At 38.2% G+C, this 21,881-nt stretch overlaps 2 protein-coding genes across 2 annotated transcripts in view; both read right to left on the bottom strand.

Annotated features, from left to right (window-relative positions):
* antxr1c (ANTXR cell adhesion molecule 1c) overlaps positions 1-7,227 on the bottom strand; it is a 34,682-nt gene extending 27,455 nt beyond the window's left edge. Inside the window, exon 1 of the mRNA XM_065257604.2 lies at positions 6,605-7,227. Within this exon, the coding sequence (XP_065113676.2) occupies positions 6,605-6,750 (146 nt within the window). The 5' untranslated portion in view covers positions 6,751-7,227. The remainder of the gene's footprint in view (positions 1-6,604) is intronic.
* A 3,723-nt stretch (positions 7,228-10,950) lies between these two features.
* Positions 10,951-15,237, bottom strand: rbp3 (retinol binding protein 3). Its single transcript, XM_065253465.2, has 4 exons — positions 13,609-15,237; positions 12,590-12,780; positions 12,366-12,508; positions 10,951-12,037 (listed from the first exon to the last, which is right to left on the bottom strand). The coding sequence occupies exons 1-4, from the start codon at positions 14,782-14,784 to the stop codon at positions 11,712-11,714; spliced, it is 1,836 nt and encodes a 611-aa protein (XP_065109537.1). The 5' UTR covers positions 14,785-15,237; the 3' UTR covers positions 10,951-11,711.
* Positions 15,238-21,881: the final 6,644 nt, after the last annotated feature.

Below are 21,881 nucleotides of genomic sequence, written 5' to 3'. Positions count from 1 at the left end.
GGCCTGCCGATATATCAATCGGGCTCTAATCCTAAGGTTTGCTATCAGAGGTGGGTAGTAACGAATTACATTTACTTCGTTACATGTACTTAAGTACATTTTTTGGGTAACTAGTACTTTTAGAGTAAATTTAAGGATAGGTACTTTTTACTCTTACTCAAGTACATTTCTAGTGAAAAAACTGTACTTTTACTTCGCTACATTCGGCGGCGTTACTGCGCTACTGTTAAATGGTAATAATTAATAAATATATATTTTTTTAAATGTTTATAGGGTGTGTTCGAAAGTTTCCCGAGACATGCTGCGTCACCCTTTAGCGCGAGACCGCGCGGTCACCCTTTAGCGCGCACGACCGCACGTAGATGATAGGAGAAGCAGATGAGGGCGTTGTGCGAGAAATCGGAGGCAGATCATGCGTGGCTTCAAGTTCGGTCTATGTTTTCACTCCAAGAGGTCAAAAAGAATAGTTTCATAATGCGATGCATGCTTTGTTCAATAAACGAGCTGACATCTCAGCGTACAGGAATTCAAGATACAACCTGAAGTGGTAAGTCACAGTAATGTCTATTTGAACACTGTTAATGGTCACCTCACACACTCTCCGAGTTTTTTTTGCCATATGCACTCTTGTACAAGCGATGACCAAACCTAGTGTAGGTTAAACCATACAAACAGCACATTCATATCTGCACATTTCCATATAATTTCCCCACAACTAAACAAACTGAACAGCATAATGTAAGGACGTCTTGCATTTATAAATCTGGACACCTCACTAATGTGTATAAAATACATTCAAATAAAAACGGGATTGTATTTTATTTAAATCCTTCCTAAAGAATGAATAAAAATAAAAGAATAAAGTTTGATTTTAAATAAACATGTATTATATATTATAATACATGTAGAGTTTATTTGCACAAACAGAAAAGTTCCATATGAAATTCTAAAATGATAATTTTTATTAAGCTCCTGTTTATGTTCAGTAATTGCACTTTAATGGCAATGAAAATAACCTATTCATATAAAACATGATAACAAACAGACAAACACCTTCTTTTTGTTTACTGTTTGCATGTTTAAAGGCAGATGCTGACAAGTTTGTGTTGTGAACATGAAAATAAATACAGAGTTAACCGTCAGAAAAACATCTGTGTGTGTGTTTGAGATTTTTTCTCAAATGACACGTTATGTGATGTTAATGTACACATTGCAGGACTGAGATAGGCTGCTTTACTTGTATATAAGCAGAACAATGAGACTTTTAAGGAGAGGTTTGTGAAAACCATCCAAGTAGTCTGAAATTCAGTGCTTTTGCGCTACTTCTCTATCAGATCGGAAGTAACGAGTAACTAACTACTTGAGTAGTTTTTTCATCTAATACTTTTTTACTCTTACTCAAGTAAATAATTAGATTGATACTTTTACTTTTACTTGAGTACAGATTTTAGGTACTCTACCCACTTCTGTTTGCTATTACAAGATAAGATTTGAGCACAAAATAAGACTTTTAGCAATTATGTTATTGTTGTAATCCCGATTAGTTTCTCGATTAAAAGTGCAGCCCTAATATACAGTATATATAAACATATATATGGTTTCAGCGGCAACAACATAAACAAACGGCTTTCGTGGGACAAACTTAACTTCAAGTAGACTTCCGCATAAAGGGCTGGCTTCCCGGACAAGGCTTATCCTAGTCCCAGACTAAAATGCATGTTTGAGCTGCCTCAATTTAAAAACACCGTGCAGTGACATATCTTGACATATATCACTGCAACTGTTATGTCTGAAGATGCACACCAATATGTTTTTTATAAGGTATGTTTGTAAAAACTACTTGAATATCCTAATATAACTAAGGCCTAGTCCTGGATTAATCTAAACCCTGTCCTGGAAACTGCCCCATAATCAATAACAACAGAATCCTTCTTGGGTAGATTATTACTGATAACAAGCTAAATAAATAGCCAGCAAAAGTTACCTAAATTCAAGTGATACTAAAACATATAAACCATTAACGTTTCTGTGTATAGAATGTTAACTACAGATCCTTGAATTCTTGCCTGGCTGCCAAATCCATACAGCAGTGATCCACGCTCACCATCTCCCCTCGTCTTTTGGAAACCGAAACATTTCCACAAGGTATTTGTTTGAGAGGTCAGTTTAGTCACTAGCCAGACCAATAAATAAATACAGACCAGAAGGTAAAATGCATGCGTCCGATGAAACCATCTATAGACGTCTTATTTATTTAGCTTGTTATATAAATAAACTACTTGTTGTTATTTATTCACCGGAGTTCAACGGAAGTTATGCTTGTATAAGTTGTTACTGCTGAAACTGTCTATATGAGATTCTTTTTACAAATTAATAAACCAAATGCATTTTGATCTTGAACTTTGACTTCTGTTTGACTTCTGTTGGGCTTTTTTTAAATGTTTGAAACCAAACAGATCTGGGGCACCATTGACTTCCATAGTATTATGTTTTCCTAGTATGAAAGATAATGGTCCCCCAAATCTGCTTAGGTACAAACATTTTTTAAAATATCTTCTTCTTTTGTGAACAGTAAAAAAAAAAGAAATGAACACAACATGAGGGTGAGTAAATGATAAGGGAATTTTCATTTTTGGGTCAACTATCCCAATCTTATTGCAAACTTATGTAAATTAGACTGAAAATAAATTGCATCTTCTGCACAAAACTCAGCAATATTTGCAATAATCATTGTTATTACTGTCCACTGGCATCTGGTGGTAACCAGAATTGTTTTTAAAGTAAATGTTTGTCTACTGTTTATAACATGGCAGCAGATAATTACCAAACACGCTAACAAGGCATATTTCCAGATGAGTGGTGCAGCTGAGCTCACTTTTAAGACATGATTCAGAAGCTTGCATTGCAATGGTAAAAGGATCTTTACCACAAGATTACAGTAGTCTACAACATCCTCAACAACCTGTCACTCACAAATCGGATTTGTCACTTGCTAATTTTGTTGATGCATTACTTATTTGCATAATTTCTCAATTCTAAAATAACACAGACAGCAAGTGCATATAAACAGAACTATGAGTGGACAAGAAGCCAAGAAGGCAGGTAAAAAAACATATGAACCCCACAAAGGCCTTTAACATGCTTTTCCTCTCACATCTCAAGAAAAATGCATCGCAATGATGAAAATCACCCTATTTGAGCAATATGTGTAAGAACCACCCCTGCAGGGACAAATGGCTGCACTCCACCTCAGTTAACTGTGCATTGAGATGTGCACTCATAAAACCACTAACATACTTTCAGCTTTAGGCCTGAGCTGGGAAATGGTGCCAGCCTTCCAAATTTCTCAATCGTGTCCCTTTTCTTTATTTCCGTGCCAGTCTGAGAACACAAGCACTTTGCAAAGCTGAATACATTTTATGTCCCGAGAAAACCTTCTAGCAGGTTAGTCTCCAGAAAACAGATTTGTGGCGTGTGATAACATTTAACCAGGAATGCATGTCTCTTAAAACTATACCAGAAGTTGGAATTGTGAGCATTAATGGAGAAACTTCATTGTTTAAGGAGAGGGACTGGACATTTGGGAATCATTGAAACTCTACAGCTGTTATTTTGGCTGCTTCAAAACTAATGACTTAATGGCTGGGTTATCTAAAGTTAAACAAATGTAACTGGAACCAAAACTACGAATAACAGTGTTGTAGTGCAGTCACGAAAACAGTTAAAATCCGACCATGATCAAGTGCCCCCTTTTGATGTCCAGACATCCCTTACAGGCAAATTCAGTAAAAACACATTACACAACAGGTTGCAAATCCCAGAGTCAAGTGGTCCGAGGGAGACACAGTGAAATGTGGCACTGACAAAAAATCACAAGAATTTGATTTGAAGTTTATTTAACTAAGTTCGGGAGGAGCATGGTCATGTGAGCCATCCAATCAGCATATAAATAGCAGTCCCTCACCTCCGTCCCATGACAGTTTTGCAGCATCCTTCCTCCACCCCATTACCTCACTCTCATCTAGTTTAATTTATTATTTTACTAAGAAAGTCTCTGGGTTGCACATAAAGCTGAAGTGAAAGCAATGATGCCTAGTTTCACAGGCTATCTTTGATCCATTTATACAAGTTGTCTAGCCAATATTCTATATTTTGGGATTTTCCTCAATGATTCATGTGACACAGTAAATTTAGATTAAAAGAAAGACTTACTAGAAGTGCGCATTTCGAAAATGAAAGCTGTCAGTCTATTTTTCCATCAGTGTTGGCCAATTTGGTATCAGCAGAAAAAAGTTTTTTCCATCATCAGAGACCGGTCAATTGTTTAAAAAACTGCTGAAGATCAGTGCAGATTATATTTTGGCAATCAAAAAGGATGGATAAATATGGCTCTTCTGATTCTGCCAAGTGGTTGATGTTCTCAGGGCAGCATTATGTTTAGATTTCAGAAATTAGCTTACAATTTGTTTCAAGTTTAAGCTTACCACCTGTATTAGCTGCTTCTAGACCATTGTTTTTCAGTTATCATTTCTCTGATTGTAGGGTTTGGGTGGGTTTAGGTTTTATTTACAAAAATGTTGTCCTTGGGTCAACACAATATGTTGCCCTGAGGACATCCCTGACTTGGCAAAATCAGTTTGAGTATCAGAACTCATCCTGTGTGATTGTTTTGAATGGGGTGACAACAGAGTAGCAGTTTGTATGCTGTGCTCTTCTAGGATTTCACAACATAATACTTTGAAACAATGAGTGAAAAACAAAACTATCGGTATCGGTAGATGTCATCCAAAGTAATCGGATATCAGTATTGGCAAATAAATGTTGTATCGGTGCATCATTGTCAATGATTAAATATGTTGTTCTTCACTTCATCCAATGATTTTCAAGGACCAGCGAATCACTGTTTTCTTCAACATTACTGAATAAGTTGTAAATTAAAAACTACTTAAACCTTGAGCTCGAAATTAAACTTTCAGTTGTTCCAAAAAGCAATGGATGACAGAAATGTTGACTGAATGTTAAACTTGCATAGTTTAAACTGTGCCAAGATCCAGAGCCCAACTCCAGGAAATCTCCTTCTCATGAAGTGCTTTAATGGTGCACCTTGAGCCAAACAGTCTTGTGCAATACAGATGTTTTCATAAAACATCTTTTCAACTCCGAAAACACACAGACATAAAAAACTGCTTTCTAGTAATGACACAATGATTAAAAAAATGCATGCACGTGCAGTCTTCAAATGGCGGAAATGTTCCGAGACGATTGCAGATGTTCATGTGCATGCGATTTTACTAAATGTCAATTTTTCCAAAGTGGTGAGGAAAAGGTTGGCTATGTGTTCCTGAAAGAATGCCATCATGAGAGAACCGGGTGGATGATGGTCTAGGATCAATGGCAGACAGACACGGGCGTGCATTTAGTATCCATAACAAGTTATTCTCAAACAATCTATTGTTTCAGTTCAGTCGGCTTCCCATGTCAGATATAAAACATCCTCCTCCTGTCAGCATCAAACGCGGACAGCTCATTCCATTCCAAGGTTAAGCAATATGGGGGTAAGTCTATTACAATAGATGGACAACAACATCCCCCCTCAAAATAACAAACTAAACAAAAACATATGAGAAACTCATATGTACTCTCTACAGAAGGTTGGATAACAGATTCCTGTCCATGTGAGTTTAGTTATAAGACTTAAAAAAAAAAAACATAACAACATTAGCATTTTATAAGCAGTGTTGTTTTGTATAGCTCGCACTATAGTGACAAATTAAAAACATATATATTTAATACAAATGAATGTGCAGTTAGACAGCCAGGATCATGTTGTGTAAAAAGGAAGTTGTTTTACTGGACCTGTTAAACAAAAGGTATTCCTCAAGGATACAAAAGACAGGAAAAGAAAACCACAAAGGACTGGAATTGCGACCATCCTAACTGCTTATTCAGCAGACTCAACATCTACCCCTCTGGTTATCATTACACACACACAGAGCACAAACTGTGTTGTTAAAACTTAGGTTTAACAAAGATTTCAATAAAAAACAAACTTGCTGACTCTTGCAAACTGCTAGTAGTGCATTATATGGTCTAATGAAGTGTATTGTAGTATTGTCTCCTGTACTTACTTGAACTCTTATTGAACCCAGCCAAGTGATGCCAAACAATGGATGTCTGGTGAATATCTATTTTGGTTTGGTGAAATGTGTTTTAATAAGTTTAAGAATGTGAATGGAAATGTACTGGCCTACTTTATTCAAGCAGTATCTTTCAGTGTGGAAAACATCAGGCCCACAGACCACAAAAGCATCCCTAACATTTGGAGTTACAGATCAAGTTGCCTTTCAAATGCACTGACTGACAGTTTAATGCTGAAGGCCAGACATTTTACCAGTTGTAAAACCAAATAGATTACAGATATAACTTTCCTTGATGTTTTAGACTTGGGGGAGAGAGAGAGAGAGAGAGAGAGAGAGAGAGAGAGAGAGAGAGAGAGAGAGAGAGAGAGAGAGAGAGAGAGAGAGAGAGAGAGAGAGAGAGATGCGTTTCTTTGTTAACAAAACAATAAGCAAAATGATTCGGTTATACTGTTATAGTTACTTACTTGTCAAGTACAAAATACAAGTCAAAAGCGCCCTGACAAGATCTCTCCTCCTCTGCATCTTCTTCAGCGTTGGCAAAGCGAAACGTGAACAGCAAAAGTCCAAAGAAAAGTACGCAAAGACACAGTTTTGCTGTGAAACTTGCCATCCTTTCCTGTTGCAAAATGATCAATCCTCGATGTAGCAAACGGCCATTCACATTATCCCAAATAGGAAGCCTTAAAGGGAGCCTTTGCTGAGATCCGGAGAAAAGGATGCACACAAAGAAGGGTTTTTGCGGATGTTGACGCACTACTTACTCACATCAGCAAGAAAACGCGTACGCGCACTGTAACTCCAAACGTGAACTTTACGCGCTTCCCTTTGAAAGCCGGCTTCGGTTTACACAATTCCCAAACTTTTTTGTGAAAAGTGATGACCAGGAAAAATACAACCAAACGTTCTCAAATTGACCCAAAGGCAGAAATGTTTAGGTATAAAAACACATGCCGGCTTCTTCATACACACACCAGATTTTTTTTTTGCTCAATTGTTTATGCAAGGAATCCACTTGTAAAAATAAAATATGTATTTTCCAGTTGCTTGATATGTAATGCAAATGATCACGGATTCGTTTGGAAAGAAGCACGAGCTCGGCGCTGGCAGAAGAGCAGCTGGTGTCATATTTCTACCCCGTAATGAGGAAAGGGGGGCTCCTTTAAGGTTTCCTCCCTTCGTTGAAAATGCAACATATATGTTTTTGCTGTCTTTTATTGTCCATATGACTGGCTGCTGATATGTATAAATTTATTTGTAAATAAAGAGCAAACACTTCTACAACTTTTCAAAATATTCTAATTTTTTAAATCATTTAGGATGTTTTAAAAAGATAATGTGCCTTTAAATCTTCTCTAGCACATATTATTTTCTTGAAGTACATGCCATGCAATAGACATGACACTTTTGTTCTATTTAATTAATTGATCTATTATTAATTAAATTAAATTAATTAAATGAAAGTTTATGTAGCTTACAATACAGTAGGTGTTGATTGATATGAGCTATAGGTATTTAATTCCCCCTTCACCAGCAGGGGGCAGATTCACCCACAGTACAGTAATGAGCGTAATGCAGGACAAATACCAAACAGCATTTTTGCACCCATATGACATTGCGTGTTCACACCAAAAGCAGAGTTGTTACAAATTAATTTTGTATTTATACAGCACTTTCCTTTACATGCAAAAATAGGAAAATGCCACTTTTAAACAAATATAACAGATCAGCAAGAGATCACAACAACATGATCAAATAGATCAAGATTGAATTTCTTTGTCAAAAACATTTATTTGATCCAGATGCAAGTAACAATGACTAAAAGATGCATCAGTTAATTTGGTACAAAACAACCAAATGCCAGGTGGGCACTCTGTTGTGGTGTTACATTAGATCCACCAAGGGTGATGCTGCAACTAGAGAGGAAATAAAAAGATTATTAAAGAGCACCTATTTTGTTGCTAAAAACAGCGTTATTTGTGTGTATTTGATACAATAAATAATACAACAGTTCTTTCTGGTTCTCGAATCTGATTGGCTAAGAGCTCTTCACAGGTGCTCAATATTGTACTGATAACATAACAGTAACCGCTTCACCGTTTGTATCATTCCGCCACCTACTGCTCATTTTAGTATTAGTGAGTGGGGCTTTTTTAAACGCGCTTGAGTCACTCGATCATCTCTAAAAGCTGCACGCACACACACAGACGCACTGTTTTTAAACAAATCTTTCTAAGCAAATGTTCAAATAGGCGCTTTCTTTACTAAGATTTGAATATTATACATATATATTCTCCACTGAACTAATCCTAAAACTACACTTTGTGACCAAGAAACGGTAATATTAAGAAATGGCTATTCCGTTGTGTGGTTTAACACATCATTTTCACATATGGTACAGCGAACCAGTAAGTTGTGATTGGCCTGAATACATCTGACTTCAGACGGAAATGTGACGCTCCTTATATGTTTTGAAGATTAGCTCACAATGCAATGCAGACAGGAGTTGATATATCCTCTTTTCAATATGAGCCTAATCCGATCCAGAAAATGCAGATGACCAAGCTGATCGATCAACCTTGCCAGTGTGGCTTGAGCAAAACGTACTGTAACAGATTATCGTTATTGTTAAGTATGTCATAGGTAAACGAACATACAGGTCACATGACAATGAAAAGAAAAAGATAGCATATTGCACCCACAAATAAATACTATAGCAAAGCAAAGCAAAGCAAAGCAAAACAAAACAAAACAAAACAAAACAAAACAAAACAAAACAAAACAAAACAAAACAAAACAAAACAAAACAAAACAAAACAAAATTTAATTCTAAAATATAAACCAAACATTGGTAGGAAACGAGTGGGCACAGAGCTCACCCAATATCAGTTTAAAATGTAAGACAAAAATGTTTTACGCACAAAGACATAAATTTTTCCTAGATTTTTTGTAAATGAATCACAATGTTAAACTGCAAATTCTGTATAGAACTGGGAGACCACAAACGGTTGATATATGATTCTCATTCACAGTACTGAATTAATGGAAAGTTGTAATAACTTTTTGTGGTGATACATTGCATTATCTTCAAATACTCTTTAAACATGTTCATGACGACCACAAGGAAGGGAACCATAATGACGTTGCCATGGACACTTATTAGACCGTCTCATTCCAGCATGAGGACTCGAACTGTCAGAAGTACAGTACCAGGATGGAAACAGCCTAAGGGGTTGTGTACACCAAAACTTTTAAACGCGTCTGAAAATGCCTTGAGGACGCCGAATGCCAGCTGTTTTTCAGCTGAGTGCCAGCTTTCTTCAGCTGAGCACTTTGGTAGCTGTGATACTTCAGCTGCGAGCCGGTTGGTTGCTGTGGTAATGTCCCGCCCCTCCTCCACTGTGATTGGGCGGCCGTGTGAGAACTGACATTGACGAGCGGAGCTTTTCTCCCAAAGTTGAATCTCTTTCAACTCTCGACGCTCAGCGCCGAGCGCGAAAAAAACGCCGAGCGCCGGTTTTCAGCGCGGAAAAAACCCGCTAGCTGCTGGCTTATTTGAAAAACGCCGAGCTTCCATTGGAAACAATTGAAAACATGCGCCGGCCGCGGGCGTAAAAGTTTTGGTGTACACAACCCCTAAGGGCGCTTTCTCGCTTGAGAAACACCCAAGGCTTGTATAGGTGTCTCACTCTTACACTATGCATACTACTTATTCTAGGTGTTATTCTAGGGCCTGCATAGTGGGGCGCTGTTGGTTCATAGAGCCTATGTGGATTAACTTGGATTGCAGTGAGTGACAGACCAAACATTTTAAAAGAGGGAGTAGCCTATCTCTATTCCTCTTTGGACCTTCAGCAAATGGGACTGTACCTCATTTAATGTTAGTGAATTACCCTGGTGTGGACCAGTGTGAATTGATTGATTGACTTTACTAATCCCCGAAGTGAAATTCACATGTCAAGCTCACCACATACAATAATAAAAAATTAAAAAAATTACGAATACAATTACAACAGTTTATACCACAGGTCTGTTAAATGCTTTATTCTGATTGGTTGAGAAATGTTTCATGGGTGTTGATTATTTTTTTTGTAAACCTGTCTTGGTGTGCATTATTTTAGAATTATTCAACGGCCCGTCGTAAATTATTCCTTACTTTAACCCACTTCAACGATTATTCAGACACTCACCATTGTGAAATATCTTTATTGTCAAGACATGTCATTTTATTGTCATTTTAAAATGCAATTATAGTAGCATGTGCTGGACAGGCTATGAACTCAACATTTTGACATCAAAGCCTTCCCTAATGCCCTGAAACAAAATATAAAGCCCCCCTTTATCACAGTAGAGAAAACTATAAAAATCTATATTCATTTTAAATAACCAAATACTAAAAATAATGTGTTTTAAAATATTTAGCTGTTTTAGCTTACTTTCATGTTTGTTTTATCTCGAGGTCCCCAGTGTGAGAAACACTGATGTAATGCTTTAGAGCAGATAAAGCAAATATGCTGCCATCTTATGGCTAAACTACTTCACTGTTGCTGATTTCTTAAATAAACGTGGGCGTAAATAAAATAGTTTTGTAATGACCAACACAGCAATGAGTAAACTGGAAACGTTGTTTTTACTGAGTGGGTTTGTGTTTTTGTTTTTTCCGTTCACTGAGTGATCTTTGAGGTAAAGTTGAGGTACTATCGAGGTTTTCAGCTACATCTGGAACTGGTTTATGTTCTGCATGTTAATCTCATTTTAGCTCAGTTGTAAGAAATCTTCTGGTATTTTTTGCTAAGAAACTGAAAACAATTAGTACTTTTCTGATCTTGATTTTTATTTAATATCGTTTTATTTCAATACAACCCAAGTCCAAAAATGTCCAGAAAAAGTTTAAATTGCATTTCATGTGATTCATAATTACAGTAATTCATAAGTTTCATTGTAGTTTTATTGGCAAAAGAAATGTATGCATACAAAGAAAACTAGTTAACAAAGTACCCAACACAAATGTTCAAGTGTGAAACAGGCCTACATCTAAATATTAGTTATTAATCAGGTCTGTATTAATTAAAAATTAGCAAATAAAATATTTCAAATCAATATTTATGCCCCTTACCTTACTTATGAGATAAATAGCTGTGTAACAAGCATTTTCCATGAAATAAGCCCCTTCAGTGTCATACAAGACCTTTCGTGTTTTTATGGAGGATGCAGGTTTATCACAGAAATACGCCCCAACAGTATGGTCTCCTGACCATACTGTTGGGGCTTATTTCTGTGATAAACCTGCATCCTCCATAATAATGTTTAGGAGATACAATTTTTACTGCCACATTCTACTCCTCTGGTTTGCTTAAGATTAGATAAGTTAGAAATTCACAAAAAACAAAAGAAAGAAATAAAACAATAGGTAAATGGATAGCTTAAAAACTACAAACAGATGGTTTAGTTGTAGCTTTCTAAACATTATCATCATGATCTACTGCAGGTTAAACAGCCCCTCTATAATATTTAATCCCTCTAAATAGCACATCCTTAATCATTTGGCTTCCATACAGGGCACAGACAATAAATTTACTTCTGCCCGGCAAAATGCTTGTTGAGGATATCCTTTGCTGTGTCGAGGGCAGCATCGGCGGGAACTGGAATGTGAGGGGCAATGCCAGCCCCCTCCCAGGAAGGGCCTTGAGTAGTGTCCGAATGAGTGATTGGCATAGACAGGAAGATATCGCTCTCACCGACACGAAAGGTCTCTGGAGGGTGACATCCTCCACGTGTTGGCTGGCCGATAATCATCGCACGTCCCAACCTCTTCATGATAAAGACAAACTCCTCAGCTGCGCCAGCGGTCACACCACTGGTGAGGACCAACAGGCTTTTTTTGCTACCGTATCTCCTGCCTAGGCAGAGTAGAATTGTATAGTTAGCTTTGTTTACTATATTATGTATTACTTATTACTACCAACATTAAAGACACTGCCAGAAAAAAAAAGGTATAAAAGCTGTCACTGGGACGGTACCATTCAGGTACAGATACTGTATGCCTCTCTGAGGCAGGCTATCAATGTGTGCTCCTTTCATGCAAATACGTACTTTTTGAAACTGTACAGCCCAGTAAAACCTTTTATACATTGTTTTCCAAAAGTGTAGTACATCTAAATTCAAAGCCTTTCAAAATTTAGAAAGAGATCAAACAAGCTTAAACATACAGTACGTAACAATACATACCTGTGAGTTGCGTAAGAGTCAGAAGATCTCTTGTGGTATTCGAAGGTCTGTCGTACAGTCTGTCAAGCACAATCTGCTTGTCGCTATCAAAGAAGTACGAGCAAAATCCAGCAATGGAAGAAGTGGACCCACCAACGTTGTTCCTTAAAAAAAAAACATGGCAATAATTATTTTGGATTCAATTCATGGACAATCAAATTACACGCCAAATAAAATATATTTACCTCAGATCGATGATGAGCGCATTGGTGTCAATTACTTTGTTCCAGACATGCTCCACAATGATCTGAGCGATGGCAGCAACATGCTCGAAATCTCCGAACATGTCAAAGCGAAGGTAACCAATGTTGTTTTCAAACACATCAGTGTGAAATGAAACTTTCACAAGCTCGATGAACATTTCTGGTGTGGGATTCTGAGAATAAACAGGCAAGGTTTGTTCATAATTAAGAGCCAACATGTAAAAAAAAATGGGCAAAATATGTACCTTAGCTATTAGTCGGGTGGTACCCTTTAAACAAGTACAGCTTTGCAGCTAAAGAGTTCATATAAGTACCTCAGAGGTAGATATTTGTACCACAGAAAGCTTATTAGTACCTCAAAGATACATACACTGCAAAAAATGACTTTCTTACTTAGTATTTTTGTCTGGTTTTCAGTAGAAATATCTACAAATTCTTAAATCAAGATGTATTTTCTTGATGAGCAAAATAATGTAAGAAAATATATCTTGTTTTTAGTCAAAAACTATACAATTTAAGTGAATTTGTGCCTAAAACAAGCAAAATTATCTGCCAATGGGGTGAGACAATTTTGCTTAAACTAAGTGTTTAAGAAAAAAATAAATCTTATTTTTATTAGATTTTTTTTCTCAACCCATTGGCAGATATTTTTGCTTGTATTAAGCACAAATTCACTTAAATTTTATATTTTTGTCTAAAAACTAGACTTATTTTTTTAGGTTATTTTGCTCATCAAGAAAACACATCTTAATTTAATAATTTTTAGATATTTCTACTGAAAACAAGACAAAATACTAAGTAAGAAAGTCATTTTTTGCAGTGTATTAGTATGTTTTATTACCAAATGTATACAAATCCTAATTTAAAGGGTACTGTCCCAGTGACAATTGGGGTGCTTTTTGACCATTTTTTTCTAACAGTGTACCTCATATATTCTCATTTTATCCTAAATGAGTTTAAGGTTTTAAACCTACAGTAATATGCATTTTTAAACACCTTACCATTGGTGGTAGTGCAGGGATGTTACTGGTGATCTTCAGGCACTTGTCCCCCGATAATTTCAGGAGGTCAGCTGAGAGCTTTGCCTTCAGTTCATCTTTTGTATAGATCAGGTTGTATTCGCTGGCCACCAACTTCTCAGCTAATTGAGCCCCGATGCTTGGAAATGCATAGTTGTCTGCGACAAGCGTGGCCGCGGCCTGAACCAACCCTGGGATTTCTACACGAAGTTTAATTATCGCTATTGCGGTGTCAAGTGCGTCTTCTGCTGTGACTTCGACATCCGGTGCCACTCCGTAAATCTCCCAGCTTTTGCCAGTGATGGGGTTGACAGATTTAGCAACTGGCACAGACACGTAGAAGTCACTGTCACCCACTTTGATTTTGTCAGTTTTCACCGTTCCCCCTGCTGTGTTTTCACCAACGATAATGGCCCTTTTGAGGTTTTTAAGGCAATACGCCACATCCTCTGCAACCCCAAGAGTATTTTTGCTGGTTAAAATGATTAAAGGTTTGGAGGTTCCGTACCTCTTTCCCAATAGAGTGGGCATGGACCAGAGCTCTGTGGTGATATCGGAGGGTCGATCGTACACAGAGTCGATGTGAATTAAAGGTTCAGCGTCTGTGTAGTAGGACACAATATATGGAATTCCAGATAGCTCACCACTGATTGCGGAGCGGAAGTCCAGAATCATGGCGGAGGTAGGGAGGACTTTGTCCCAGATGTATTCCAACAAAAGGGGTCCAACCTTCTGAGCCATCTCCTCTCCGATGATGTGCTGAATCTTCAGGTAGGCAATGTTGTCATCCAGGACCTGGACTTTAACCGTTGCTTTGATCATGGCTGCCAGGTGCTCAGGTGGGATGTCAGGCACGGGTGGAGGTACTGCAGGTACATATTCAGGCTCATATGTGACTTTCACTCTTGGGTCACCTATTGTGTTTTTAACCCCCGCGGTTAAAACACTGGCGAGGGTAGCGGGATCTGGGATGCTGAGAATTTCTGTGTTACTGCTGGCGGCATCGATTGTTTCTTTCATGCCCGTGAGTTTTTCTGGTGAGCAGTAATTGTCCATGAGGATTTTTGCCATGTCCAAGATAAGTGTGGGGGAGAAAGTACAGTGAGCCACATGGCTGAAGATCAGCACTGATGCTAGTAGGACTGCAGCTTGAGTCATTTTGCCCAGTTTCTGATAGCAACTTCTAATACACAGCTGAACTCTCCTCCTGCAGAGAGGTTTGTCAACTGAGACTGCTCCCACGGTCAGGTTTCTGTTAACACATGCATAAGAGGCTTTTCCTTACAATAAAACCTTCGCATTAATCTCATTTCCCTAATCTTATTACCCAAAGTTCCTCAGTAAGACAATAACAAGCTAAAAATGCATGTTACATGACCAAAAATATGGACCCACTGCATGTCATGGAAATATTAGTTTTGTGCATGAATATAGCCTGCTGTAAAAAAGTTGGTTCAAAGTTGGTAGCCCATTAAATTTTAAATTATTTCAACCTAGAAATATTTGTTGACGAAACAACCTTTTTTGAGTTAACAAATAAATGCTTAAGTTACATTAACTCAATTTAAAGGTACTAAAGAATTAACTGATACAATATGTTACATTGTTCTCCAATACCTACAACTGTAAACAGTATGTGACTTTATTAAGTGCAAAAATGATCCAGAGATGGCTTTACTGTTTTAATGTCTATTACAACCCTAGGATTTGTCCCCAGAATGAAATGGTCTGTTATTATCTTATTTAAGGGACATGATCCTCTGTGTTTAAGGGACAAGCTCTGCTCTGTTTGGCTGTTTCTCAGAGCAGCTCATTTCAGTAGCTCTATGTGTGTGCAAACAGACCTTATGCTTAATAATATGTCAAATAAAACATTGGTGTCCCCAGAGTATGTATGTGAAGTTTTTTTTAGCTCAGAATATCATATAGATAATTTATTATAACATGTTAAAATTGGCACTTTGTGTGTTATTTTGGGTGTGTCCTTTTAAATGCAAATGAGTTGATCTCTGCACTAAATGGCAGTGCCCTGGTTGGACAGTGTAGATTAAGGGGCAGTGTTATCCTCTTCTGACATCACAAGAGGAGCCATTTTCTAGGATGATAGAAGCACTGGGGACACAATTATAGCACTTAAACATGGAAAAAGTCAGATTTTCATGATATGTCCCATTTAAGTCTGCATCAGACAAAGATACATATTTTGAGAAATTAGCAATTATTTGGAGATTGGAAATGGACGTTTCTGAGTGGTACGTTTTCAGTATGGACCTGTAAAACGTAACTGTAACCTCAATCCTATACACTAGCATATAGCGCTAACTGAGCAGTCACAGCTTTGTTTTTAGCATTGTAACAACATTGTACTTAATTTAATGTGTAATATGATATTTGGCATACATCTGTGTTATGTTGAGATTGGCCCTTTTCCACTGGTCTTTTGCATGCACAGGAGTAAACATAGGGTTAGACTTGAGGTGTTTGAGGCTGATGATACGTCATTACCATGTACAGAACTCTTATTATAGATTCAGATTCATTCTTTATTGTCCTTGTTAGAGGAATTTTTTTCCACAGATTGTACCCATCACATTCAACACATAATACACACAAATTACACCAACAGATTACACATTTAATGAATTAAGGGCTTTTATAGCTACAGGTACAAAACTTTTTCCTAGACTTGTTTTTTTGTATGGTAGCTATCTGTATCTACGGCCTGAAGGAAGGAGAGTAAAACATGAATTGAGAGGGTGACTGGGATTTTGTATTATGGTACGTGCTCTACGAATGATAGCAGTGTCAATAAGAACTGACAAGTTGGGAGTAGTGAGACCAATTATTTTTGAGGAAGTGTTGGTGATTCTAAGGAGCTTATTTCTGGTGGTGAGAGAAAGCATAGTGAAAGAGCAAATGGCACAGTACAAAATAATGGGTTCGATAATGCTTCTGTACAAAAAAAGCAAAAGATGTGGTTTAACTGAGAGAGTCCTGAGTTTACGGATGACAAACAGTCTATGTTAACAGCTTCTCTGAATGTCCGTGATGTGATGGTCCAAACTCAGTTTGTTATCCAAGTTAACACCAAGATATCTGAAACTGCTGACAATTTCTACAGACTGACCATTGATGGAGATTGGGCAGTGAGGGGTGAGGATTTTTTTCCGTGTGTCAATAATAATTTCCTTTGTTTTCATGACGTTGAGGAGGAGATGATTGTTTATACACCACTGGATAAAATAGGCAACAGATTGATGATATGCATCAGCTGATTCCGTGCCAGTAAGAAGAGCGAGTATGGCTGTGTCATCCGAATATTTGAAATATTTTGTAATGTGGAAAGGGCTACAGCAGTCGTTAGAATACAGTGTTTATAAAAAGGGGCTGAGGACACAGTCCTGAGGGGCTCCAGTATTGACAGTAATAGTGGATGATGCTATGTTACCCACCCTTACTGCCTGTAATCTGTCACTAAGAAAATTGTGAATCCAGCAAATGAATAGAGATGGTACATGGAAATTGTTAAGATCGTATTGAATGCGGAGCTAAAGTATACACTGTGGGCTGGTTTTTCCCTCTTCAGTAATTGTCTATATTGTGGAAGCAAGAAGACAACGTTGTGGTCCGCGAAGGCTAATGGAGGCTGCACGAGAGCATTATATGCATTGTTTATGTTCCCATAACACAAATCCAACACCCTATTTTCCCTTGTAGGAGAATTCACATACTGTTTAAAGGTTGGGAGAACACCATCCAGCCTGCAGCTGTTAAAATCCCCCATGATAAACACCGGAGCATCAGGGTACCTATTCATCATAGCATGTGCATTCTGGGCTACTAGTTCAGCCGTCGTGTTGATGTTGACGCCTGGTGGAATATAAACACAGCTGATAGCCAGCGTCGAAAATTCACGAGGGAGATAGTATAGGCGAAGTGAAAGAGTCAGAATTTCACACTCGGGTGTACAGACGCTTCCATGAATCTTGATATTATTGCACCACCGATTGTTTATATAAACACAGACCCTTCCGCCCCTCTCCTTACCGGAATCACTCGTGCGGTCAGCTCGGATAATGGTGAAGTTATCCAAACTAACTTCTTCATCTGAAATGGAGTCGTTTAGCCATGTCTCAGACAGCGCGAGAATAGAGGCATCCCTAAAAGATTTCTCCACTCGGCATTTAACATGCAGGATGTCCATCTTGTTACGGAGAGACGGTGTTGTCGCAGCAGAACATGCGCATGCTCCAACCACTGTATTTACATCTATGCCTAGGTAAATACAGTTTGACATTCTACAGCACCTTTAAGGCAACCAGGTAACTTGCTTTTTTAAGTTGAACCAACAAATCTTTTCTTTACAGTTAATATGAACTTTACAATAAAATAAATAAAGTGGAACTAAAAAGCTGAGTATTATAAATAACATTGTCATACATATAAAGGTCAGATCAAACCAGGCTCAAAGCCAGGGCATACATGCCAGGGGGGCATTCATATTATAAAAGTGGGGGCAACCAATAGGTAAGTAACTAGATCATATACTGTAAATGTAATTATATGACCTTAAATGGGCCTACACTACATATAAAGGCAAATAAGAACTAAAATAAAATGTAATTAACACTGACAAACATGCAGTTCGCTGTTAGTATAAAAGTTGTTTGAACAGCGCACGTCCTGTGTTTTTTATGCTGGTTTATAACACAGAAAGAAACTTTGAACAATATTGGTATGTGCTGGACATTACCTCAAAGTACAAAACTGTATGCGCCAGAAACAGTCAGGTTATTTATATGTATGACATTGTCTGGGCATTGGATCCTTGAAAACTTAGCTTATTAAAACAACCTGTCTTCTGCTAGCAAACCATTAAAATCATTAAAGAAGGCTTAATTATTTAAGTGTTAACCATAGCATTTAAACGTGACTGAAAATGCCAGGCTCTCTTCTGTTGACTTGGCCCTGCTTGCTTGGCAGCATTAGCTAAGTCGTTTTGGTTGCTATGACACAAAATATCCGCTGAACTTCTCTGATGCTAGAATGATTTTGTGGGTAATCAACAATTGTTTAGTCAACAAATAATTATATTATGTTAGTCCAGGGATATCTTCTGGTACAGAAATTGACAATTGTAGACAGAAATATTAATGTTTGCCTAGACTTTTAGTCGTTGGACACAGACACAAGTAGGATGTGCTGATTGGTTGGTGTGATATTTGCCCTCAGCCTTCCTCCAATGTGATTGGACGGCTTAGAGAAAAGTGCTAAGCGTAGAATTTCCCCCCACAGTTTACTAGGTGAAAATGTTGTATTTGTCGAACTTACATACGGGAGGAATAGAGCTTTAGGATTATACACATTCTGTCCTTTTTACAAAATTTAATTTGGCAGAAATTTAGCCCCATTAGAGCTCTCTTAAAGGCGTTCTAAGCGAATCTGTGAGATGTTAGTTTTTGTTGACGTTTGAACTGTTTTCAAACAGATGCAGCGTTGCTAACTCCTCCCCCTCCCTTCCGTGCTTTCATGAACGCGCAGATTCAGACTGTCTTTCATTGGTTGCCAGTTTTTTATCTTTGATTTGATCCTCCAGCCTCATCAATACCTGTCAAAGCAGAGATTTCCATTGTTTCCAGATTGTAGAATCTAGTATGAATGGTGTCATCAAAAAAATGAATGGCCTTCTGGTATTTTATAATTTTTTTCTGCTATTTTCATTGATGACAGATGATTTTTGACTTGCCTTGATATACTCAAGGATCTTCAATCTTTGCCAATTGAGGTTTGCTGCCAAGTCCTGCCCTGAAACCAAAAACGAAAACCAAGCTTGCCAAATGAATGAAACCATTTATCTGACATAGCTTTTATTTCCGCTATATTCTTACAGCAATTAGGGACTTTAGCTTGTCAAACTTTTTGGGGGGTTGACAATCACAGTTAGTGACATTCTGCACACAGTGTCTGAATTATTCAAAGATTACGGGTCATCATTATAGGGTCGCTGTGATTTCACAAAGTAAGATGTGATCCCAGATCAATGTTTTTTTTTGGTCCTGGATCAACATTTTAATCAAAGTAACCCCAAACTACCATTAACTTAAACCCTAACCATTTTTACCCCTCAAATTACTGAGAAAGCACCTAACCAAATCCTAGTGTTTCTTGTTAGTTACAGTATACCTACACTATAAGTATGTATTGTATATGGTATTACCCAGTACTTACAGTATCTAGAGTTACATGACAACTACAAGTATGTACCACTGGTAAGTACAATAATAATTCCATTTAATTACCATAGATACTCAAAAGTAAGTACCGCACATTTGTCTGTAAGTACAACATATTTACCATATATGTACAAGGTAAGTACAAGAACTATAAAATAAAGTGCTACCCAATGTAGCGTACTGTAAGGTACAATATGGGCACCTTTTTCCAGATATTGTTGTGAAGGAGGTTTCCTGGTTTTGCTGCACTCTCCTGATCTATAATACAGTCAATCCTCAGGTCAACAGCAGTGTTGTCTATCACCTCCAGTTTACCAGAATTCCTGATTAGCCGTATCAGCTGTTCGGGGAGCAGTCACAGAAGCGCAGGTGGTGTGACTGGAACAAAAATAGGCTGATAAGATGTTCAATCTGGGTCATTATGTCTACCGTGAATAGAGTCAGTGAGTAGATCTGCCAGCATTCTCTGATCGCGTATGTGCAGGATCTTTCCAATCTTTATTATTATTTATTATATGTTAGATCTTCCAACTAGATTCATAATAGGTAAATTTGAGGTACATATATGTATTTATACCATGGTCTGTTTAAATCCTCGATTCTGATTGGCTGGAAGGTGTGCATTAAAACCGTTTAATGCACAGGTAGTTCCAGACAGTTTGATTACAGTTAGAAACTAGATGAGGTTAAAGTTTGTGAACAAACTTTATGTTGGCTTGAGAAAGCCTAGTCAGAGAGTAATAGATGGAGCTGCAGTTGGGGCAGTTGAGTTATTTGGGGCAAATGGGGCATTTAGGGCAGATGGTGCATTTAGGGCAGTTGGGGCAGAATTGGGTGTTTGGGGCAGATGGAGCAGAATGGAGCAGTTGGGGCATTTAGGGTAGTTAGGGCATTTGGAGCAGAATTGGGCAGTTGGGGCAGACAGGGCATGTGGGGCAGAATGGGGCATTTAGGGCAGTTGGGTCAGAATTGGGTGTTTGGGGCAGATTGGGACAGATGGGACATTTGGGGCAGAATAGGGTAGTTAGGGCATTTGGGGTAGAATTGGGTGTTTGGGGCAGATGGAGCAGAATGGGGCAGTTGGGGCATTTAGGGTAGTAAGGGCATTTGGAGCAGAATGGGGCAGTTGGGGCAGAATGGGGCAGATGGGGCAGAATGGGGTAGTTGGGGCAGAATGGGGTAGTTAGGGCATTTGGGGTAGAATTGGGCAGATGGGGCATTTGGGGCAGAATGGGGCATTTGGGGTAGAATTGGGCAGATGGGGCAGAATGGGGTAGTTGGGGCAGAATGGGGTAGTTAGGGCATTTGGGGTAGAATTGGGCAGATGGGGCATTTGGGGCAGAATGGGGCATTTGGGGTAGAATTGGGCAGATGGGGCAGAATGGGGTAGTTGGGGCAGAATGGGGTAGTTAGGGCATTTGGGGTAGAATTGGGCATTTGGGGCAGAATGGGGCATTTGGGGCAGAATAGGGCAGTTGGGGCATTTGGGGTACTTGGCAATTAACCAAGGTATAAGCGGGATAATCCACGGCTAGCCATGCATTAAAGGGTTTAATGCACTTCGCAGAGGCAAGCACCCTCCGCTACGCGTCGGGTGGTTCTTCGCCTCTACGTCGTGCATTAAAACCCTTTAATGCATGGCTAGCCGTGGATTATCCCTTACACATTTGTTACCACAAAGGTGAACATTTTTAAAGAGTGCTGTGCAGTACCAAGACCATTTATTAAACATTACAGTGTAATTGAAAATGTTGCAGAGCATATGCAATTCATTAAGCAAAGTATCATAATAATTATAATTTGTTTTAAACCAGATCTTTATAAGGGTCAGTGACAAAAACGGTTTATGTTAATTTTATGCAATTTCAATTACATTTGCACCCTTTTTATAAAGGTTAAGACTGAATGGACCTGAAAATGTCAAATGGCGTAACCGCCAATTACGTCAAAAAATGAGAAATATTAAACATTTTAACCACCTTGATGGCATGTAAGCGTAATCATAAAAAAATCATTTTAAAA

The sequence above is a fragment of the Paramisgurnus dabryanus genome, chromosome 1, assembly GCF_030506205.2.
Source record: "Paramisgurnus dabryanus chromosome 1, PD_genome_1.1, whole genome shotgun sequence".
Taxonomy (NCBI): domain Eukaryota; kingdom Metazoa; phylum Chordata; class Actinopteri; order Cypriniformes; family Cobitidae; genus Paramisgurnus; species Paramisgurnus dabryanus.
Note: the sequence above shows the minus strand (reverse complement) of the source record. Positions and strands in the feature narration are given on the sequence as shown.